Source organism: Camponotus floridanus, unplaced genomic scaffold (assembly GCF_003227725.1).
Source record: "Camponotus floridanus strain SB8 unplaced genomic scaffold, Cflo_v7.5 scaffold19, whole genome shotgun sequence".
NCBI classification, from domain to species: domain Eukaryota; kingdom Metazoa; phylum Arthropoda; class Insecta; order Hymenoptera; family Formicidae; genus Camponotus; species Camponotus floridanus.
In genome coordinates, this window is record NW_020229314.1 from 467,653 (window position 1) to 490,591 (window position 22,939).

The following is a 22,939-nucleotide window of genomic DNA, read 5'->3' on the forward strand; positions in this document are numbered from 1 at the left end:
ATCTGGATTTCAATTTTTATTTTGTAGAAATTTGAAAGCCATTTAAATTCTAATTAATTAATCAATTAATTAATATTTAATTAATAAATAATCAATTAATTAACTACGAAATTAATTTATCAAATAATATCTAGTATTTTGTAATAAAGAAAAAATTGTTGAAAAGAATTTAAAAAGAATTATTATTTATTATTGTTTGAAACATAAAAAAAAATTAAATTAGTTGTACAATTAAATAGTTTGTTGTAATTCTATTAATTGAATTATAATTCGCGATTAAATTAATTGGAGCTTGATTTTTATGTGGCTATGAAAGTTGAAAACATTCAATAAGTATCTAAGTGATGCCCTCTGTGAAGAATAACGAAAAGTCTTTGACGTAATCATTCCGTTATGTATCGATAAAGAATGTATCTTTATCAAAGATTATAATATAATAAATTCGATTGAATGCATTACATATGCGTATTAGAATACGCGAAGAATGTATACAAATTTATAATCACATAAGTAATTAAAAGATAATTAATATTATTTTAAATAATAACAATAGCAAGTATATATTTTTATTAGTGTTATTCAATATAAATAACAATAATAATAATTTATAATATGATTAATTATGAATAATATAATATTAATAATATAATAATAATGTTTATAAATAATAAGAGAGAGAGAGAGATTGTTTTATTGTTTTAATTATTTATAAAATTGTAAATTTGTATACAACAGTTTCAATATGTGACAATGGCTGCAGTCAAGACTGCACTATGAATGCTTCGAAACATCATTCTATCTTTATTCTCATGGAATGTAGAACAAAGATAGAATGATGTTTCAAAGCATCCAGAGCGTCTTCCCGACCGCAGCCAATATGTGTAACACTAACCGAAAGCGCTATGTTGGCTCTTAGTCTCTGCTTTGGTCGCTAGAGGGCGACGACGATGAAGCATTTCTCGTAATAGAAATCAGTCATTCACACTATATATATGGCACAGGAACCGGCAGAAATTTAAGATCATACTTCACAGGATCAGTTCTGTAGTATTCGATCTTATTCTCCCTCCCTAACACGGGAGTAAGCGTAACCATGATGAGGAGTCGCAGTCCTCTTCCTTGAGCGTGAGAACGACACGAGTTCTTGACTTTGTTTCGAGATCTCTGTCATCGATGATCGTTCAACCTTTGTACTCAGTGCAAAGGTGATGGGGAGACGGGCTTTCTGAGTGGTTATACATGATAAATTCTAAAAATAGATCTCGAGGTATATTCACAAGTAAGATCGTTTGTTAAAATCGTTACTTAAATTTTACATTTATATAATTTCGTGTGTGCTCTTTAAATCACTTACCACGTGTGTAATATATTTGATAAATTTAGTCGCCGATCGGCTATGTCACGTTCTGCGATTATCTTTGTGAATCTTTTCGTTGAAACTAATTTAGATCATAAGAAATATATTTTCTTGATGAATCAGCAACGAAGTTCGTTGCGTAAAAATAGATATTCAATAATAAGTTTTTTTTCTCTTCGGTCCTAATAATTTTCTGCAAAAGTTTCAAAGTTATATAAACTCTTGTTAAATTGTCATTATATAAGTGATATGCCCTATTACGAAAAATACATTAAAGTACATTCGATAAATGCAATACACATATACATCTTTATAAATAATAAATTATATTTTTATAATATATAAATGAATAAAGTTAAAAACCAAGATTATAGAATATGGACGACATAAAATTCATATATGTTTATATTTTATAATATTGAAATTCTTTCTCATTTTACGAAATTGATTAGCTTTGTGTATAATATTGATAAAAAAAATTTAATACGAATACTATTTTAAGCTTCTCTGAATTATTTTAGATATATATATTAAAATAGTAGTTGTTAAATCGTTTTATTAATATTATGAATTATACACAGAGCTAATCAATTTCTCAAAATGAAAAACAATTTTATACTCAGAAATGCATATGTTAATGAAAGAATTTTTTTTCAATTTAGAATTTAACATTAGATCACTCAAAAAGATTTCGAAGAATTTAGCCGAACATTCATGCCAATCTTAGAGACGAGAACTATTATTTTTCGTTTCTTGTAACATGTACATCAACGTCTATATATAAGAAAAAAATAAAAAGAAAAGAATCTAAAATAATATAATAAAATGATGAAAAGAAGAATCTAAAAATAGACCTAGAAAAAATGTATGAAACTAATATATAAATAAAATACATCGTTCTCTCTCTCTTAAATACGATTACAAAATTTCGCAAATTATAATACTTAACGTAAGTATATTAATACTTTGTTTGTAATTATACAATGCATTAAAAATGATATAAATGTAATTTTGAAATAAATTACTTAATCACTGTTGTAACTACTTTATACAACACATTTATAATCAAGATACAGATATGACAGATATTTTTTTTAAGATATTGACGAAAAATATATATTACAATATACTATATTTAATATATATATTAGAATAAAATATGTTACAGATATATATTTATATGAGACATTTATTAATACAGAATAAAGTTCATCCTGTATGCTACAATATTACGTAAGCGCGTATAACAAATTTAATATTTTTATTAACAAAAGATTTGAGAATATATAACAATTATATTATGGAGTACAATTTCACATCTTAAACTTTAAGACTTATTTTTTATTATCCGTTTTTTTCTATCTCATTCGTAATTAAAAAACATTGCGATCGATTTTTATAAAATCATATTTTTATAGAAGCACAATGATATAAAGAAATCAGAGCACCATTATTATACAACACTGCCTTTTTACAATGCTTTAAGAATAATATTGTGCGATATTTTTATCGTTTACATTATTTTTATGTATTATAACTTATTTTTTTTGCATTGTATATATATATACACACATAACATATATGATGCGTTTATTCTATATAGTTTTATTCAACAAATTGAGTTGATATGATATACACAATAGGAATCATAAAGATATGTGATGTAGATTATCAACTATTTCTTGATAAATCACGTACACAATTTTTGAAACGATTCTAGTCATCAATTGTAATCAATCGTATTCCGCCAATTATTTGAAATACTGATTAAGAACATATTATTAGAAAACAATTACTCCAAATAAGATGTAGTAATAGAGTATTATTATGTGAAGAAATTATTATTATGCGAAAATGTATCACATAAAAATATGACTCTTAAACAGTATATGTCAAAGTGGTAAGACAGAGATGAAGTGATTTAACGAATGTATATTTATAATGAATGTGTATATCATTGTCAAAATTGAAACGCTTGGTTTATTTTCTATCAATCAATGCAAAGATATACACATTCATTAAAACTAGTTTTTTGATCTGTTGAATAAATAAAATATTTGAATATGCAACAAAAATAAGTAATTTTATTATTTCTTTCTAGAGCTTGTGTAATCATAAATTTGAATAGCTAGATTTTCAAGTTAATGTTCAATGTGCTAAATTAATTCTTAGTTTATGGCTGTATCTTATTTGGCACATGCAAAAAATATTTGCAAAATTGTTCGATATATATGTATAAGCAATGATGCAACTTTTAATTTACTTAGAAGTAGGATAGTATGAATAGTGAATAGCAATACATGAATCTTTTTAAATAGAATATCAAACATCACCAGGAACATATAGATCAATTTTCTGATTTCCTTTAATAAATTTGAGCATCATATTTTTATCTGAATAAAAGTAAAATAAAAAATTAAATTACAAAAACATGTTTCTTATAATATTACTATATAAACAAAAATAGCAAAAAATAAATAAATCTATATATTGCATAAAAATTATTAAAATTTAATTATTAAGGATAAAATATCATTATTATTAAGAACAAAAAAAGATTAAACGGTTAAAAAAATAATTCGTAACAATAAATAAATAACAAATTAAGATCTTGTGGTCATCTTTTTATAAAAAATAATCAACATAAGAATGATTAATTGTTTAACAATTATAATATCGCACTTTCACGTTATAATGAAGATTTATTAAAACAATTAAATAAATATTTTCCATTTCAAATATCAGCGCTATACTAATATAATTGTAAGAGAGCACTGGCAAAAGAAATTTGTATTCTGTCGCTGCTTTATGTAAAAGAATCGAAAGATCGTTTTGGAAAATTGTGAGGGCTGGTCCTGATACATTTATATAACATGTGTACGTACGATGTGTGCAAATGCGTTTCAGTTGATGTATTTCTCCATTTGATACATATCGACTAGCAAACGCGAGATTGGTATTTCCCCGATAGTTTCGTGAAAGAACAACCGTTCGACGGTCTTGGAAGAGACGCATCTCAGATATCCGACTAGAATCATTAACCTGCCAATTCTTCCTGGTTGCTGCGGATACCGTGACCTCGTGTAATCCACTAAAATACGTTGTGCCTGATCTTGCAATATCTCGATCGGTTGAATTGCATGTAGGCCAACTGTCTCTGCAATTCATAAAGAGAAGAACGTATGTGATAGTTCATATACATTGGTGCGATGAAGAATCGATTAATAATTTCAAGATATATCATAATAAATAATATATAAATAAATGATACCAAATCCTATTAATCTAACAATCCTATTAATCTATTAATCCTATTAATAACACTAATATAACACTAATATAATTTTAACAATCATTACTTGCTTGCATTTCTTGGTATCTCATCTTTTTTCCAGAAAAACTTTTTATTTCTTTTATTTCAATATAAATTTTTTGAATGTATTAACTTTAAAAACTTTCAAATAAGTATAAGAAAAGATTTAAAAAGAGCTAAATAAAAAATTATAACATTTTAAAATCTTTTTTAGGAGTCTATTTTTCACTTTTATTAATGTAAGATAAATGTATATTTATTGCTTTTAATGATTTCGTAACGATTATTAAATTTATCATATTCAAAAATATTGATCTGAGTTGCTAATAGTATGATAATTGCATCTAACAACGTTCTTTACCTGGAGTGAATAAAGCTACTGCCTTCATGCAGCCACACTCGCCGAAATCGGGGGATAATTGTCTAAACCGGCATATTATAGCCTGAAATATAAGAAAATATTTAAAAAAATATTTAACAAATACTTTGTTGATGAAAGTTTTCCTATCTGAAAGAAATACTGAAAAAAATGATTATTCAGAAACAGGATAAAGTCACCTCTTCAAATAAAATGACCGCATTCGTGCATTCACATTCCGCAACAATATTTTAATAAATACATTGTCTTTATTGTTGGTTGGACGTTAAAAAGCACGTAAGCCTGATAAATAAAAAATGGAAAGCAACGAAAGAAACGAAATGTCAAAAAATACATTTGTCGATGCTGAGAAGATGATTTGTTCAAAACAATTACATTGGCGATCGTTGTAATTTACTGAATGAAAAATAAAATCGATAAACCTGAATCAGAACGAGTTCTTGATTCGTCAGGTTGTCGTCTGTAGGAAGTCTGCTGCGCACTTGTTCATCATCAAGGAGCGCGGTGATGTCCCAGGAAATGGACCATTGCGCCAAATGTAGGAGAAACAGTTGCGTCCAGGATCGTTCCAACAGCAACAGCTGATCATCTTTCGATATCGTTTGGAAAGGTGGCAGGCATCGCACCCATCTGACAGCCATGAATAATAGCCGGGCCGTTGTTTCCTGCATTATTATATGTCCGCATAATAAACGGTGGATGTCATTGAATGAAAGAGAAAGATATGAAGTAGCTATGCTTGAAAATGAAGCTACCTGCAACATCTCCCAGGTCGGACTAAAACTCTGTACAGTGCCTGTCGGGCTTTGACTCGTTTCCGTCTCCATTTGCTCCACCGAGTATTCCGCCGTAGGTTGCAATCGCGCATTCCAAACCAATTCCTTAATTCCAAACACAAAGGGTTAATTTATACAACGAATGTACAATTTTTTTTTCATAAAAATGCAAAATAATAATAATAATAAATAGTGAAAAGTAAGATGAATGTGATAGATAATTAATAATTGTTTATTTCTGTGATTATATCTAAAGAAATAATGTTATGTTTCTTTTGGAAAAAGCGATTCAATAGTTTTAAATTCTACTAATTATATAATTATAAATTAAAACGAGTATCTTTTTATTAAAGATCCAATACATCATCATTTGTTTGATTCTGCTATTTTTCGATTTAATTTCAACTTGAAATATAAAACAAATAAAAAAATAAAGCCAAGATACATCTAAATTTGAATTGATATTTAAATTTTAATTGACAGTTAAATAGTATGATACAGAAATATTATTTTTATTTGTACAGAAGGTTGTGTATGTAATATCAACAATATATTTTTACGTGAATCTATTTTCCCGTCGTTTAGATTGCGAAATATGAACTTGGCGAACCGCTGATCTTTATTAAGTTTGTAGAAACGCGAGGGCGGGCACACAAATTAAGCTGAATTACTTACCTGACATTCCTCTGCGGACATTAGTATCTGCAGAAGGGGAGGCTGCGGCGCTAGGGAGACGGTCGTGGCCGCTTGATAGAGGGTCGTGGTCGTGCGAGGGTGCGGTAGAACCAACGGCACGGGGGATGGTGATTCCTCCGGCGGTTTCTGTACCAGCGCCATCGGTCGAGGGTAAGGCGTGAATCTTTGGTCGCACCTTAGCCTTCTACAGTAATAACCCTTAACTACTTCACGAAGAGTCTCAAGTATCGTTCATCAAATTTTATCATTGCTGTAGTTACGCATACGCGAAGTGTATCTCGTCGCTACCGCATTAACATTCAATGGTTACATGCCAAATTTAGGAAATGATTAATCATCGTGATTTTCCAATCTCCGAGATCTTTATAATATTTATCATTTTTATAATCTTTAAATAATCTTTGAGATGCATTGAAATAAAATTTACATAAAATATTAGGAATATATGGTTTGTTTTTTTAGTAGCTAACAAAATTGTATAAATATTATTGAAAACTTGAATATTTTCATGGAACAAAATTTAATTTATTTCGAATTATTTAACCATAGAATTATTAATGTAGTAGCGAACAAAACATTTTATATCATAAAATATATATATATATATATATATATTATGATTATTTTGAAACAATAAAAAAATATTAATTTTATATTTAAGAAATTTGGATATCAATTCGCACTTCTTTTAATATTAATAAGTGTAGAAATAAATTAATTTATAAATATAGTATTAATAAATTAATAAATTAATTTATAAATATAGTATTAATAAGTATGGAAATCAAAAATCATTTATCACTTTCATATTTTAATTACACTTAATCGTCATTTATAATTATCTTATTGTTCATTGGCATTTATATTTTAATCTATATCTGTCATATAAATTTTAAGCTATATCTAATGAGACAAATGTTTTAATGCAATTGAAGCAAATTATAGTACGTATGAACCAATTTACGGTTTAATTTATAATATAATAGCAAATGTGTTACACACCTGTGCGGTGACAGAACATACGGGGGAGGGAGTGCTGGTCTTAATCGATCATTGTGCACCGGGGTTGCGGAATGAGGGGATAACTGCGTAACAATTGACGACTGTTGCTGATGTTGTTTCTCCGAGATAATCGCATGGGGTTTTGGTTTCCTCGGTCCGCGTTCATGTTGTACTGCTAAACACCAGTTATAACGTAATTATATTACTTTTGACGTCTAATCTTGCTTCATGATTACATCATGAAGCCCTATATAAATACAATTAAAGATTATTTTCTTAAATTTATTTTTTCCTTAAGAATTCTTCCTTAATACTTTTATATATATTTCAAAAATATATATTTCATATTACATCATGTGTGTGCATTTTTTCCATTATATGTGCATGTGTATATATATTTTTTATTATTATTCTTGTGCTTCCTTATTTTTTATATTATTCTCTTCCTTTTATATTATTCTTCCTTAATAGAGTTCATTACAGTTCCGCATATAGAAAACACAAAATTATATAATTAGTTTCTGTTTTAAATTGGCAATATATGAGAACAAATGCCCTCAACCCTTTTCGAGACTCAATGAAAAATATTTTTGCGCACGCGAGGGGACGTGCCCTCGGTCTTCTGGCCCCCGGTGATCGAAAGTCCGTATCTAGGACTGCCTATCAATAATATCGGCGATGGACTTAACGGTGGGAGCGAAAAAGTGGGCGCAGGTTGCGCGGAATTGAATTCGGGGTATAACGCGCGTTGTAGGTCGTTCGAGATGTACGGGAGCTGTATATCCCGTGACCCGTCACGGAGGAGGGGCAGGAGGGAAAGGGGGAAGAGGGGCGAACGAACAAGAGGTCGAGAGGGAAGAGGGGGTGAATTGCGGATGAAAGAGGGTGGTAGATCGGATGTGGTGGCTGGCCGGGCGTCAGCTTCCACAGAGCTCGATCTTTCGAGCGTGGCTACAAACTCGGAGAGAGATAGAGAGACAGAGAGAGAGAAAGAGAGGCAGAAAGCGAGAAAAGGGCGAAGGACGTCGAAGGGAAGGAAGACAGATAGAGCGAGATGGCGAAGCGTGAGCTGCAACTGGGTGGCAAGCACATCATCATTAATGAGGCTGAGCGGATAGCAGCCGCGGATTCCCACGTTCGCACTGGCGTCGCAATATCTCCCCTTTATCACGCATCGCCCCGTCGAGAGAAATACTTTGCCACTGGCGCAACGAACAATTTCTTCTCGCATCGGGACGTCACCATTTTAACGGCAGAAGCGTGATGTATTCAAGTAAACTTATACTTTAATACGGTTCACTTGGGACGTAAGAACTGCATTCATAGAGTGTTGTATTTTCAACCGTCAATTTATTCATCGACAAGTTGATTCTTGAAATGTTCCCTCTCTTTTTCTAAATAAATGCTCATTTTATATTATTGTATTTATATTTTGTTATTTTTGTCAAGTTTAATAAAGTTATTCTCAAAAATGAGAATCTATATCTTAGTAAATGCACCAAATATATGCATAAGGCCTTGTGCACGTTTAAATTTTCGCGAATAATTAATCTTTAAGAAAAATTTACGTACTATCATCCGCGATGGCTCTTATTTGCTCGTTTCTTGTGTATAATGTTGTTAAAATACATAAAGAGCCTAATTCTTTATTAATAAAGTTATGTTATATCTGAGGATTATCTTGTATACTAAAATTTCATTTCCTTCCATGAATGATGAAAGAATGTTTTCATAAATTTTTAATTCGCGCAAATTTCACACAGGGTTTCTTTTTTCGAAATACATTTATCCTCATTAGAAACATTTATCATGTTTACATTAAAATTTCACTGTAATATTACGAAACATTATAAATAAGTAAGCTGGGATAAATATGAGGAATTTTGTATTTAAAATCGAGACAACGTTTCACGTATGCGCGGATACACGCAGCAAAAAGAAGCGATGCAAAATCCGCTTCGGGGTTGTTTGCTTTATCGAGCAAATTGGCCGTGCACATCGTAACAGGTATAAATATTATTATTTTCCAGGAGTAATTGTTCTCTCCAGCAGTGAGCTCCCTTGTCGGAAAAAAACCTGCCGATAAAGACCTGTTTACTTTACAAACAGTGATCTTTATGTTTTACGCACAGCAGCGAGATATTATCAAAACCAATACAATTTATATATTTTTATTCTTACGTGTTTTGTCACATATTGATCACGTATTAATGATATTATACAAATATATATATGGAAAAGCTAAAAAACCGATTGAATTAAGAAGAATGTACATAATATTAAAAATTGTAGAATTTTTACGGAACTTTAAAGGCCTACATAAGATATTATATTTTTAAGTTTTTATTAATGAAATAAATATTTAATTTGAAAGATAAATGTTATTGATATTAAAATTTAACAAATTGCGAAAGATAATGGAATTTCGTCGGATATTTTAATTTCGAAAAATGGGAAAATAATTTCTCACATATGTGAATATATTTGTAAAATATACATGAAATATTTAATCGCGCGTGATGCAGATCTTAATTCATCGAATATCCACGAATCAAAAGCGAAAAACGATCCGTTTTTCGCAGCCGTGGCCATTAAGCTCGCCTTTTTCGTACAAAAGCGCCTCGCTTTACAGCGCCTTGCGATCAAGAAGGAACATTTTGTCGCTCTGTACGCATCGTTGCTCAAATACAGAGCTTTATAGCTGAGCGGCTTACAGCTCGGCGAAGCGAAAACGAATGTGCGTCAAGGGAAAGCTCTTGGCATAAAAAAAGAACAGGACAAATTGATCTTTTAACCCCCCTCCTCTCCTCGAAGATCGATTGAAGATTAAATTGCAATTATGTTTTTAATATATCGATCATACTCTGAACATGCTGAAATCACATTTATTTTCGCAAATTTTTCACATAAATAAAAAAAAGTAGGTCCTTTTTATTTTGTATTAATCAATACAAACAATCTTTTGTAATGCGTCTTTTACGATATCGAAACGTAAAAGAAAATTGTTCATTTATATGTTTTATTAAAATGAAGAGTTCGCGAAATTTTCCCAAGTTCTTAAGGGAGTGCTTTAGATTTTATTATTGCAAGCAAATCCTCGAATTTTTCGCTCGTCAGTGGATTAGACGGGCGATTTTCGCGAATATGCACGTATCTCCGGACGGCGAATGGACACGGAGACGAGGATTAGAATCGCACATGCGCTGGAATGGACCGCGCCCTATTCCCTTTTCATCGTTCGTGATTCCGTTCTCTTTCTTTCTCCTTCTCTCTTTTCCATCCACTCGTACACATATACATCATCTTTTTGTGTACCTATAAACACACGGCCACCGTAATACTCTTGGCCGGCACGTGTGATCCACAATGCGAGTTCCCACAGTGGAGTGGCGTAGGTGTGGGTTTCTCTCTCTCTCTCTCTCTCTGTCTATCTGGCTCTCTGTAAACTCGCGCTTAAATATACGCACACATACATATGCATAGGGAGGCTTCCTTTTTAACATTGTACCACATGCGTATGTTGTGGATGTGTGTGTGTAGGGCACACGCGGTGCTCACACGGGCCGCGGATCACGGGGCTCACACTCTGTATCCTACTAAACGGTAAACCGATCTGTGAACATTTCAGCAGTCAGCGATCTCGAAGGCTAATCCCCGAGTGAATGGGGTTGATACATGGACACGACGCACTACCACCACCATCACCGTCACCATTACCATCACCACTGTCGGCGATCGTCAACGTCATCATTGTCGTCGAAGGAGATCGCGCGCGATACACGTGCACCTAACACTTCAGGGAGATTTTTCATGTTTATTCGAGGAATACGCATTTTAAAGGGATAAATCAACGTGGTCATTTTTAACGATATTATTTTCATTAAATATAAATTTTTTTCAATATCGGTTTTATTTATATATTTGAACATTATTAACGCAATATCAATATTAAAATATATGTAATTTTTGACACTCTATAAAGAAAATAAAATAATCCAAAATAATTGTTGCGTCAAGTTTTAATATTTGGTAAACAATTTTTAGCGAAATAATATTAATCTTGTAATAATCTCTTGGACAATCTATGATAATGAAACTCTCTCTATGCTTCGGAATGTAATAATAATACATATAATTATTATTAAAATTATTTTTTACAAGAATTTCGTTAAAGAAAAATTGTTTCAAATTGTTAAGAAATTTACAGATGAAGAAGCTATCCTCTATATGTGTATACAGACTGTACGAATAGGATCTATTTCGCTTGCATCGCTTCTATCGTTCGGAAAATCGTATGCGCACCGTCATACGTGTATCTGCATACGTTACAAAGCGTATGCGATCAGTATGTAATATCACTTACTGTTCAGTTAACGTCTTCCCTCGACCAATCTCGTAAATCAAAATTCCGTGAAACGCGATCGAATATAAAATACATATGCATAAAGATAGAGATTGTCGGGGTTTCAGCGGTTGCGTGGCATTTAATTAATTGTTTCCTCGATTTGCTCGAATATGTAACATGTTATCTCGTCAAACAGAGAGAAATAGAAATAAATATAAAAATATATTATAGTAAAAAAATATTATAAATAAAATAAAGAAAAGAATCGTCGATAAAAGTAATCATATCTAATTTTTTTAAATATATAAAATAAATATATGATAATAATTTTTAAATATTATTACAACAATAAATCAAAAATATATTTTTGTATACAATATTACAAATTCATTTCTCATAGTTCTTATTACGCGAAAATGATCATTTTAATGATGTTCGTAATATCTACGACAAGGTCATATTTATCAAAGTCTCTTTACGGAGGATTCGGAGATAAAAAGTAAATAAGTACATGTGATATATTTTCTTAAAAAAGCGTATTAATTCTTTTTAATCATTTTATTAAAATAATCAAGTAAAGTAGAACAGCTTGTTATTTTAATCTAACTTATATTCGCAAAATTAGCCGAGGGAGAAGCGATTAAACGCATAGATCGATCAAACTGTTCGGTCGTGAATGACACGAGGCGAAAGAGCCGCAGCCTCTGATAACCCGCGGATGTAATTCTCGCATTTATGCGAAGCTGGAGACGATCGGGGTACCGGGACCGGGACAGGGACCGGGACCGGGTCGCTGCAGTTCCTCCGGGCGTGTTGGTATGATGACAGGTGACGATCAAAGCCCGGCTTAGCGCAACGACCCGTTTCGTCCGCACACATCCCGCTCATATCACGCGAGGGAGGACGCGTTCTCTCTCCTCCGCGCATCTGTATCTCTTTCTTTTTATATCATCCCCTTCTCGCGTACACTAGGCGTCATAAATGTCATTTCGTTGTCAGATGGCAAATTTCAATACATCACGCGTTAAATATTTCCAAATTTAAATTATGTTCAAAATGTGCAAATTTTATGCACGAGAAAAAATTCCTTATTATTATTCTAATTAATTTTCATGTATTTGTAATTAAAATGTTTAATTTATGAGACATATAAATATATTAATTTCATAGAATATTTTTAAATTCGTAATAGGTGAGACTAAAATGTAGAAATTTATACGAAAAATATTCAACAAATATATCCACGGTTCGTTATTCCGTAAATCACGAATTGCGATAAAGAATCATTTCTAATGAATCGTATGACTATTGACATCAAAACAAAGATACAACCGTGCAATTTTTATAAAAAAGCGTGATTTGCGTACAGTTCACGATTATAATCTCCCTCTTCTATAAACTTTAAATTCTTATAATTTAAAAAATATTAATTAAGTATAAAAGAAAGAAAATTGACTGCGCTTTTATTCGATCATTTCATAATCTTTCATACCGCGGTGTTTATTTGCAACAAACATCTTGCTTTTCAGACGTGGTAAATGTCAAATATTAACTATCCTTTAACGCTTCGCGTCATCTATTTTTTTCTACACGTGCGTTATTTTAAGAAATGCCTGTCTAATGGCATTTATGATGTCTACTGTACCCCTCGCTCTGTTCCAGGCCCGCTTTACCGTTTACCGTTTATGTGGATGGATTGATGCTGCCCGTCGCGTGTACGGCACGCCTCGCTTCGTTGCGTTACCAGCCGTCCACTCTCACGCGACTCCCTCTGCGTGTTGTCACTACTCTCAGCCTCCGTCCAGGCCCGGTCAGAAACATTGCGGGGGCACGTAACAATTTTCCGGAAACAACTTTTCGGGGGTTAATGTCAAATGATTCACAAGGCTGTGCTTTAAATACACAAATGGAAATAATATCCAGAAATGTAAGTCATAAGAAACGGATTTCTAAAAAAAGAAATGAGAAATTCTCTTTTTAAATTATTCATTTCTTTATTAATGTATTTCTGTGTAAATGAATTATATTTTGAAACATGCCGAACAACTCGATTATTTAATTTTCTTTACACATGTTAATAAAACAAAAAGAAAAACGTTGCCTCTTATTGCTATATTATTACATCATTGTTTACTTATATTATACTTATATTATACTTATTATTATATTGTTGTTTTTGTAACATTTAGATACAAATGTATTTGATTTTCCATACAAATTATAAAAGGAATCAGTAAAAGAGATCAGTAAGAATATGTTTACTTCAAATTTTTAAAATTTGCAAAATTTATTTTAAAATAGTTGACAGACTTTGAATATTTACAAATCAAGAAAGATGTTTTGCATCTCCTCTTTGTCCAATCCTGTCTCTGTATGCTATTTTTCTATTTCTCTTTGATATACTTTATTTTATCGTGTCGTTTTTCTATTTTTCTCCAATCGTGCTCAAGTACCATTCGTCAATCTAAAATGCTTTCGCGTGCAACTCGCAAACATTGAGAGATTTTTGTATAAAACATGCTACGATATTATATTTTTACGCGATTAGGCATTTGGATGTAAAAAGAGCCTCGGAAAGAAAATGTTGCAGCTTTTCAGAAACGATGTTTACAACTTTTGATTTTCATCGAAAACGATTTGATATTTTTTGTAGAAATGAATAAGTCTATGTATACATGTATATGCATCTAAAATACTATAAGAAAATATAATTTATCGTTAATATAATTTGTCGTTGTTATCTCAGTTAGAAAATTATAAAATTTCTCTTTCTCTGTTCTCTCTTTTTATCGTTTTTAAATTAAATGTCACTGTAAACAAAATGTTTTGAAATTAATTTCTTTTCTTTTGCTTTTACAATATATTTATTACAATTTATTCATGTTTCATTATTTTTTATTTTACTAAAATATATAGATATGTATATTTTGCCTTTTTTAAAATATTTATTTTACAAATTAAAAACTTGTAATTTGTATCTTTATAACTTAGAATAATTCTCTGAAATATTCTCTGACTAACTAAATAAACGAATAATTATGATGAAATAAATGAAATGTCTGAAAGAAAAATTAAAAATCTATTTGTACTTATTATTAGAATGTTTACTTAGGATCGCAATGATTGGATTTTCAATATTATTGCAATTATACGATTAGACATTGAATGTTGTACTTCAAAAATAAAGAATGCTCGAATAATTTCAATTTATAACTGCCAAAAGGGGCAAATGTCTCGGGTACAAACGTCTCGATTTAATTCCGGTTCAAAGTACTTGATACTTTCAGAAAGGGTGCTTCCGAATTATGAACGGAAACAAAGAGATTTAAAGTTGGAAGTAACGGGCTGCGATCGATTGGGCATGAAACGAAGCAAAGTTTGCAGATCCAAGAGTGTTGGTGGATCTGAATGTGTGTACACTGGAAATAATGTTGACCGTACGGGTTCCAGGAAAAGTCGTGGAGCGCAGAATTTCATTGGCGAGTCGTCATCTTTTCTGGTTTCGCTTTTAGTTTAACTTTCTAACAAAATATTTAAATTTAAAAAAATCAGTATGATTATATTTCTGTCAAATAATAATCTAGAAACAATTCCGCAGTATGGCTTAAATAAATCTTGATAAAAAATTTGGAACATTATAAAATAAATATAAGTAGCATTAAAAATAGAGAAATTCTAAAAATTAAAAATTGCGATAAAAGAAACCTAAAGATGTTTAAAAAAATTATGTTATTTATTTATCAAAATATCTTATTAATGCCGCAAAAAAGAGAAAAAAAGAGAGAAAGAGAGAGAATATACTAACTAGTTATCAAATGCTTTTTAATTATTACTAAAATTAATTTATATTTTCAGAATAATGAAGAGATTTTTTCAGTAAATTTTGATATTTAACATGATATTTGTATAATAACCTAATTTTAATATATAGCTTAAGAATTTTGCAAAAAGAAATATATTTCATGCAATATTAAAAAATGTAAAGTGATTAAAACACATTCCTTAGATTTAATAAATTTTGAAAGTGAAAGATATGTAAGTGCTTCTAATTTTTTCCGTTGTTCTTACAGTTTTAAGAGATCTTTAATTTTCTTTCGACAAACATTTTTTAAATATAAAAATTAAAAGGATATCGAGTTTAAAATGATCTACGTGTACGTGTAATTAATATTATTACATTTAAATTTGACTATATTCTGATAATTTATTCTTGCAATTTAAGAGTGTTTCTTATAGATAATATTCATAATAATCTCCAATATTCATAATAATCCTCAATATTCATAATAATTTTTCAAAATATCAAATCTTTAATAATCCCGACAGGACCGCGAGCATAATCCGCAGAGTCGGAGCGCAAAGCGTCAACATTAAAAATGCAGTACGTCAGAGCGACGGTTTATGCTCCCTTCCGGAAGTCCTAACGATCGCTAAGAATTACAAATCCGCCATGGTAAGCCGCTCGGTAATCTTCCGACGTCATTTAACGCCATATTTCGCATAATACATATATATACGTCTGTACGCGCGAATGGGAAGAGGAAGGCGGCATTTCATCGTGGCAGGCGCGCGGCGTACGGCGCCAACACAGACGGATAATATCGCGGGCGGGAACGAATTTTCGTGGAAAGAGGAAAGCGCGTCGATTACGTCGGGAGAGGGGGAGGGGGAGGGTGAGCGCGTTAGAGGTTTCGGGGTTGTCAGCGAGCGGATGATTGCGCGCCTGCGGCGTCACGGGGCTTCGCGATGCGCCGAGTACTACGTACATAATATATAACGCGCCTACCACCCCCGAGTGGTCATCTACATTTTATGGGCTCTTCACAACGTTTCGCCGTCAAAAATCACAATACCAGTCAAGTTCGGGTAGAGCTAAATTTTTTCTTATTATATTTATCACGCGGATATATGTGTTAGGCGAGCGTATATCAGCATTCCCGTGGAATATCAGGTATTTACGTTATACATTGTCATCCTAAACATATTTTTATGATGTCATTGCATGCCATGTATCGTACATTGTACAGCTTCTTGTTAAAGAATTTGATTCTACTCGAGATAAAGCCAATTCTCTTTGCATTGTTATTTATCGCTCAAGAATACTAGCTATTTGATCCTTATTTCAGGTTCATATTGAATTATGCGAATTACATGTTGAGTAAATTATTCAGATTTTGAGGATTCCAAAGTGTACGGTGAGAATTTTGAATTCAAAATTTACTAAGTTTTAAAAGAATGTAATATATTTATGATTGAGAATAGAAAATGAGCTTTATTTTCTTATCATCTCAAATCTTGATAAATTTAAGTAAAAACAACGTATATCATCAAGTTGTTAAGTTTATATTGTTAAATTTATCCCGGGTACGTGATATTATCCTAAAATAACGGATCAGTGATGACGAGCCGTCTGATGTCAGATATCAGTTGAAGGAGTCAGTATAATAGTCTTAAAGTGATCAGCCGCGCAGTTAAGAGTTTACCAATAATTATTTAAATAAAATATATCGTTTGATTAACATATATATTATATTACTTATTTCTCTATATATTATATTACATATACTACATATTTGAATCTACAAATTGCAATATAATTGTTTCAATAAATCTTATGATTTGTACATTTAAAAAAAATATTTATCATAAAAGTGAATATATTACAATTATTATCAAAATAATTCAGATAGTTCTTGTCTAATAATTTTAGTCTTATTTAAGAGTGAAGATGATATACATCTTACTTTATATATAATGCTCTTTTTGGTAAATATATATATATATATATATATATATATTTTACATTTAATTATTATTATCATCTTCGGTTTATATATATTGCATGGACGGAAAGAAGAAAACTCGTGAAAGTTACTTACGAAAGGAAAAATGCTTCGACGCCATTCTGACGTCGACTATACGTCGGCAATTAATCACGGCGTCTAATTAACACCGCCAACAAAGTACAAGTAATTTCAAGACAGAGAGACGGAGAACGACGTGGGAGAACGTTAACGTGTACAAGTGTCTTCGTAAAGGTAGCGGGAGAAAACGAAGGTGAGAGAGAGAGAGAGAGGAGGGGGCAGGGAAGTGGAAGCATCGGTGTTTCAAGCCCCTGTGTGAAGTCTCCTTAACGTTAGGAAGCTCTGCCACTAATTGAATCTCCTCTCTTACTCGCGTCTGGAGCCCCGACAACCGCTGGGAACCAGAGCACCCGTCCTGCATTAAACACCCCCGACACCCTGAGCGCCCTCATCCCTGCCGAGCGGTCTCGTATCGCCCCCTTCCCCTCTTTCCCTCCCTGCTGAAAGTCCCTTCCCATCCGCCTTTTCTCTTTCCACCTCGCCGCTACCTCTCTCCACCTCTGCACAGGATCCAACCCCCGCTAAGCGTCCCAGAAAACGAGCCTCCGTCGCTGTTATATCGCCGTCGATGGCAAGGAACATCGACCCGTGTATAGCTAGCCCATCCCGTGTAACTCTGATGCGGAGAAGATCAAGCTCGCTCACTTCTAAATATCACTACTTAAACCGAGAAGTAAGGATTTATAAACGCGAAAGAGTCTACTAACGAAGAATAAAGATACGATATAAGAAGATACCATAACTCACAGAGTTCTCGTGCTTTTGTTTGATTACAAATAATATATATCAATAGATAGCTGTCAAAGAAATTAAATTAATTTTGTTCAAAGCCATCAAAGTTGATGATTATTATTTACGTGCTAAAATGATTAAAAAATTTTTTTTAATATTACTATTTGTTTAAATATTACTCTTAGAAGAAGAAATAGCGATTCGCAATCGTTGTCTTCTTATCTTATTTATTTAGTTACAAATTATTTTAAAGAGACTAAAAAGAACCGAAAAGAAGTCACAAAAATTTTAAACGCCTGTTAAACGTCATCATTATCTATGTCGTCCAGATTTATGCATTTGAAATTCATTTAATTTATCTCTTCTTTCAAAATTAATAGTCATTATTGTTGTCTAAAAATTGATGTCAAATAATATATAAGTTACTTGTATATATTTTATTTTTTACATGTTTTACATGGTTTGTATTTTTCCGTGATTCTATTCGAGTATCTACGAAGAAGAATGTAGAATATATTCAAGAATCTATAAAGTAAATAGATACTTATATAAATTTAAAGTGCTAACTAACAAACAACAAATTTGTAAATTATTTTGTATTTAAACTTTAGACTTTTGATATAATTTTTTAGATTAATTCAACGATTTAATTTAAAATTTTATTTTATACTTGAATATGTATAATATTTTATACTTGAATATGAATGTGTATAAATATAAATTAATGTCAATAATATTTAATCGAATATTTCAGGAAATATGACATCAACTAAATGACATATCACCAAAAATTGAAACGTCGCATGACGATGCGTATCCATTTGTATGACATCTTCAACAGCAGGAAGAATTTCCCGTAATATTGTGTAATAGAGACGAAATAATATTCAACTGATTGAAATGAGCATTTAACTAATTGAAATGATACATCGCCATCTAAAGTCTTTGCTAAAAATAATTCTATCGTTTAGAATTGTAGTGTGTTAGAATTTACACTGATATAAAGTGGTTCGAGCGTAGTTAATGCTTTGATAGTCCTTTACGGAGAAGTTTATTTAGGAGGGTTTGGTTGACACTAATAGTTACAGTTGATTTCTTCGTGGTTTATTTGCGGCTTTTCGCTATTTGAAAACGATTTTTTAGTCGTTGAACCGATAAGTATAAATATCCTTTTGTTATTATACGTTTCATAAATTAAGTTTTGATTTATCAAAAATTAAGTTACTCGTTTAAAAAATTTTTTTATTTATTTATAGAAAATACTATAAATACTAGAAGATATATTAGAAAAAAAGATATCAAATATTAGAATATAAAATATCAGGAATTTTTTAAAATATGTAGCCTTGATAAAAGCTATTACTTTTGACAAAGTTTAATGGTTTAGCAAATATGTAATTTATGAAATAACTCGTGAATAATATAAAGAACTTTTTTACATTATTATTAAGAGTAGAAAATGACGAGAATAGAGTCATCTTGCTTTTGTGTATCTCTGGATCGATTAATTAATTTTATTTATGCGCGTAAATAGAACATAGATTACATATGTATATATGACATAAAAAATGTTAATTTGTGGGTACTTACCGTCCTTATTCATGTTAGCTTCGAAACACTTAGCAAGACGACATGCACGGCATTGATTCCTATGGGTTTTGTCGATCGGACAACGTCCTTTCTTGGCGCCTTGGGCCTTACAGATGTATTCTCGATTGCTATGTATGCTTCGCTTGAAGAACCCCGAACAACCTGGAAATATAAAAACACGGCGTAAATTCTAATTTCAAAAATTTGCTATTGTTTAGAAATAAAATTGATATATTTTCTGTTAAAATTATTACTATAAAAAAAGAAATTAAATTCAGAGAAATATTGTTTTTCTAATTTCTGAATTTCAAATTTATACATTATTTTGATCCATTTAACGATATAATGATAATTTTTCTGTTAAAATAAGAAAATTTAGAGTTTTTTATTCTATAAAAATATTATTAATTAATATTACCGTCACAACTGTAGATGCCGTAGTGTTTTCCGGAACTACGGTCACCGCATACATCACACAGTATGTCAAGCAATCTGTCTCCTAAAATAAAAGAAAGAATATCGTTGTATCATTAATAATTAATAATATAATTACATACCATACAATTCAAACTTTTAGCAATCACATTTCTGAAAATAATCAAAAATACGAAGAATGTTTGATATATGATCTTCTTACATATTTCCCAATTCTCGAAAAAATAACAAATAATCATATTTAATAAAAACATTTTTTATAAAATAATCAAAATCATTAATGAGATATTATTTACACATGATTGTATTTCATGAAACAGTAAGGCGCGTCTAGAAGATCATACCTAATATAAACACAAGATACAAACTGTTTAAGATCTACGTGACATTATGACAAAATAATCACATTAGAAAGATTAATTGTTATATCTATACATTTACATAAATTGCGATGAAATAATTACCAGGTTAAAGGAAATCAACGTTAAAGAACTTTCGCGAAATCTCGTTTAAGAAAAGTGGACGGGCCGCAAGAAGATCACCGGTGCTAATCTGTTTCCCCTTTTCGTAGGAACCCTAATCGTCCTAATGATCCGCGGCAAGAAAAACACGGCCATGCCTAAGCCAACCAAAGCCTTCCTTCCCCAGCCTGGGGAATCAACCGCCTTCGCGTCTCATACCCAGCCGACCTAACCCGATCAACCTAGGTTACTTCAACCCCAACGGATTACTGCCTCCGTCGTGTACGCTAGTGCGTCTTCATCTTCTTCTTCTATTGTATCGCTTATGATGTTGTCTCATTCATTGTCCGTTGTTTATGACGTGCGTGAATTAAGCTCGAAACAGCCAAGAACTTGATTTCACTAATCGTTGATTAACTATCATTCCAACTTCTCTGATTCTTCTTTCGATCTTCTTTTGAGGAAAAAAAATACCTTTTTTTCTCCCATCGTGTAATTTAATATGTGATAATGTAATTTAATTATTATTTTTCAGAGTAATTATATAAATTGAATTTATCCTTCTATTTTGCAAATAATCTAAATCAAGAACAAAGTTTTATTTCTTTAAAAATTTTGATAAATCTGGAAGCATTGAAAAAATAAATAGAGATTTGAATTTCCCAAAAATATCATACATTTCAATTGCAACTTTATAAGATGATTTGCTGCCATTTTGACGGAAACTTGAAAAAAACATTATATTTTGTTTTGAAAATATATGGCAATTTTTTATTATAATATCACGCATAAAGTTTTAGAGACGATAAAATTATATAGGTAATAAAATATTATTTTATAATTAATTTCTAAACAATGTGTAATCTGAAAAACATTGTAAAATATTTCAGAGACATTTTGCTTCTTCATGCTTTCTAATTATCTGGAAAAGAATATATAAGATACAATCGAACATACAAGATAATATGATTACCTTGGAGATTCGTTTGGAGATGCATTTTATCTCGTTTATTTGCGAAATCACGTACTAATTGTTCATCAACAGAAAACAATGCACATTTATATATTGTCATCTACCAACACGATAAATGCTCGAGAGACTTAATATTTTTTTTAAATACATTTATTTAAATATTAAATATTATATTCTTTAAATTAAATTAATCGTGATGTTTACATTTTTCAAGTTGCAACAATCGCAATTTATTTACTTGCTTATAAATTGTTGCAACTTGTAAAACTATCCGCATCACGATTAATTTAAAAACTATAATGTACGAGAGGTTTAAGCACTCACTATTAATCATCTCTCGTTCGCGTTACACAATTTGTCAAATCCTGAGAATTTACCATGACAATTTATCATTAAATCCTACTAGAAACTTGTTAATTATCTTTCGATCGCAGTGTACATAAAACATTTCATATCTCGAGACTCACGGGCTATCTGTGAACAAATAGATGCCGAAAATGTATTCGAGCATCATTAATCGCATCTCGAGGATGGCATACAATTCCTCAGATTCCAAGAATCGCGATTTAGCCATTTGACAAAAATGATTATTAGACGTAGAAATTGTTCCAACACTATCGGTCGCTCGACGATCTCTCGATCGTGCGATCTCATCGCGATCTTTTGGCGCGACGCGGTCAAATGAAAAAGTCACTTTCACACATCGCGTATCATCCCGCATCCTCGGAGCGATCATCGCACTAGCTAACAATAAGCCGTAAGCGCGTAAGGGTCGACAAAGACGAGAGAGACGGCAAGAGAGTCTCGCAAGACTGACCTGTGCCCATCTCCTCCGCAACTGCTCAAAAGTCGAACATCGCCAGTGAACGCCGTACAGCCGAGCTCGTGGTCCCGACGCGGCGTCGAGGAGGTCGCGCGAAGTCCCGAAGCATTCTCCGTGACGGGATGGCTTCGAGCCTCGACGTACCTAGTCATCTCTCTCTCGTCGGGAAGGGCGTACTCGCGTACTCGCCTCC

At 31.6% G+C, this 22,939-nt stretch overlaps 1 protein-coding gene and 1 non-coding gene across 4 annotated transcripts; one reads left to right on the forward strand and one right to left on the reverse strand.

Annotated features, from left to right (window-relative positions):
- Nucleotides 1–1,017: 1,017 nt before the first annotated feature.
- Nucleotides 1,018–1,234, forward strand: LOC112637662. Its single transcript, XR_003122665.1, has one exon. It is a non-coding gene; the product is annotated as a small nucleolar RNA U3 (small nucleolar RNA).
- A 2,922-nt stretch (nt 1,235–4,156) lies between these two features.
- LOC105256108 (nuclear receptor subfamily 2 group E member 1) lies at nt 4,157–22,939 on the reverse strand. Of its 3 annotated transcripts, none has more exons than XM_025407867.1 (9): nt 22,741–22,939; nt 20,473–20,553; nt 20,055–20,216; nt 7,524–7,695; nt 6,501–6,705; nt 5,805–5,930; nt 5,472–5,714; nt 5,032–5,113; nt 4,157–4,514 (listed from the first exon to the last, which is right to left on the reverse strand). In XM_025407867.1, exons 1-9 carry the CDS (start codon nt 22,748–22,750, stop codon nt 4,261–4,263), a joined length of 1,335 nt encoding a protein of 444 aa, XP_025263652.1. In that variant the 5' UTR covers nt 22,751–22,939; the 3' UTR covers nt 4,157–4,260. The 3 variants fall into 3 exon arrangements, with proteins under 3 accessions (XP_025263652.1, XP_011264077.1, XP_019884601.1); XM_011265775.3 differs by having other exon boundaries at nt 7,524–7,698; XM_020029042.2 differs by having other exon boundaries at nt 5,472–5,930; nt 7,524–7,698.

Bases quoted from the DNA above. Each gene is read 5' to 3' on its own strand.
- LOC105256108 (XM_020029042.2), bottom strand. The intron at 7,699-20,054 runs GTAAGTACCCAC...ACTGGTGTTTAG, and splicing joins AGCTAACATGAATAAGGACG to CAGTACAACATGAACGCGGA. The intron at 4,515-5,031 runs GTAAAGAACGTT...TATGAATTGCAG, and splicing joins AGTAGCTTTATTCACTCCAG to AGACAGTTGGCCTACATGCA.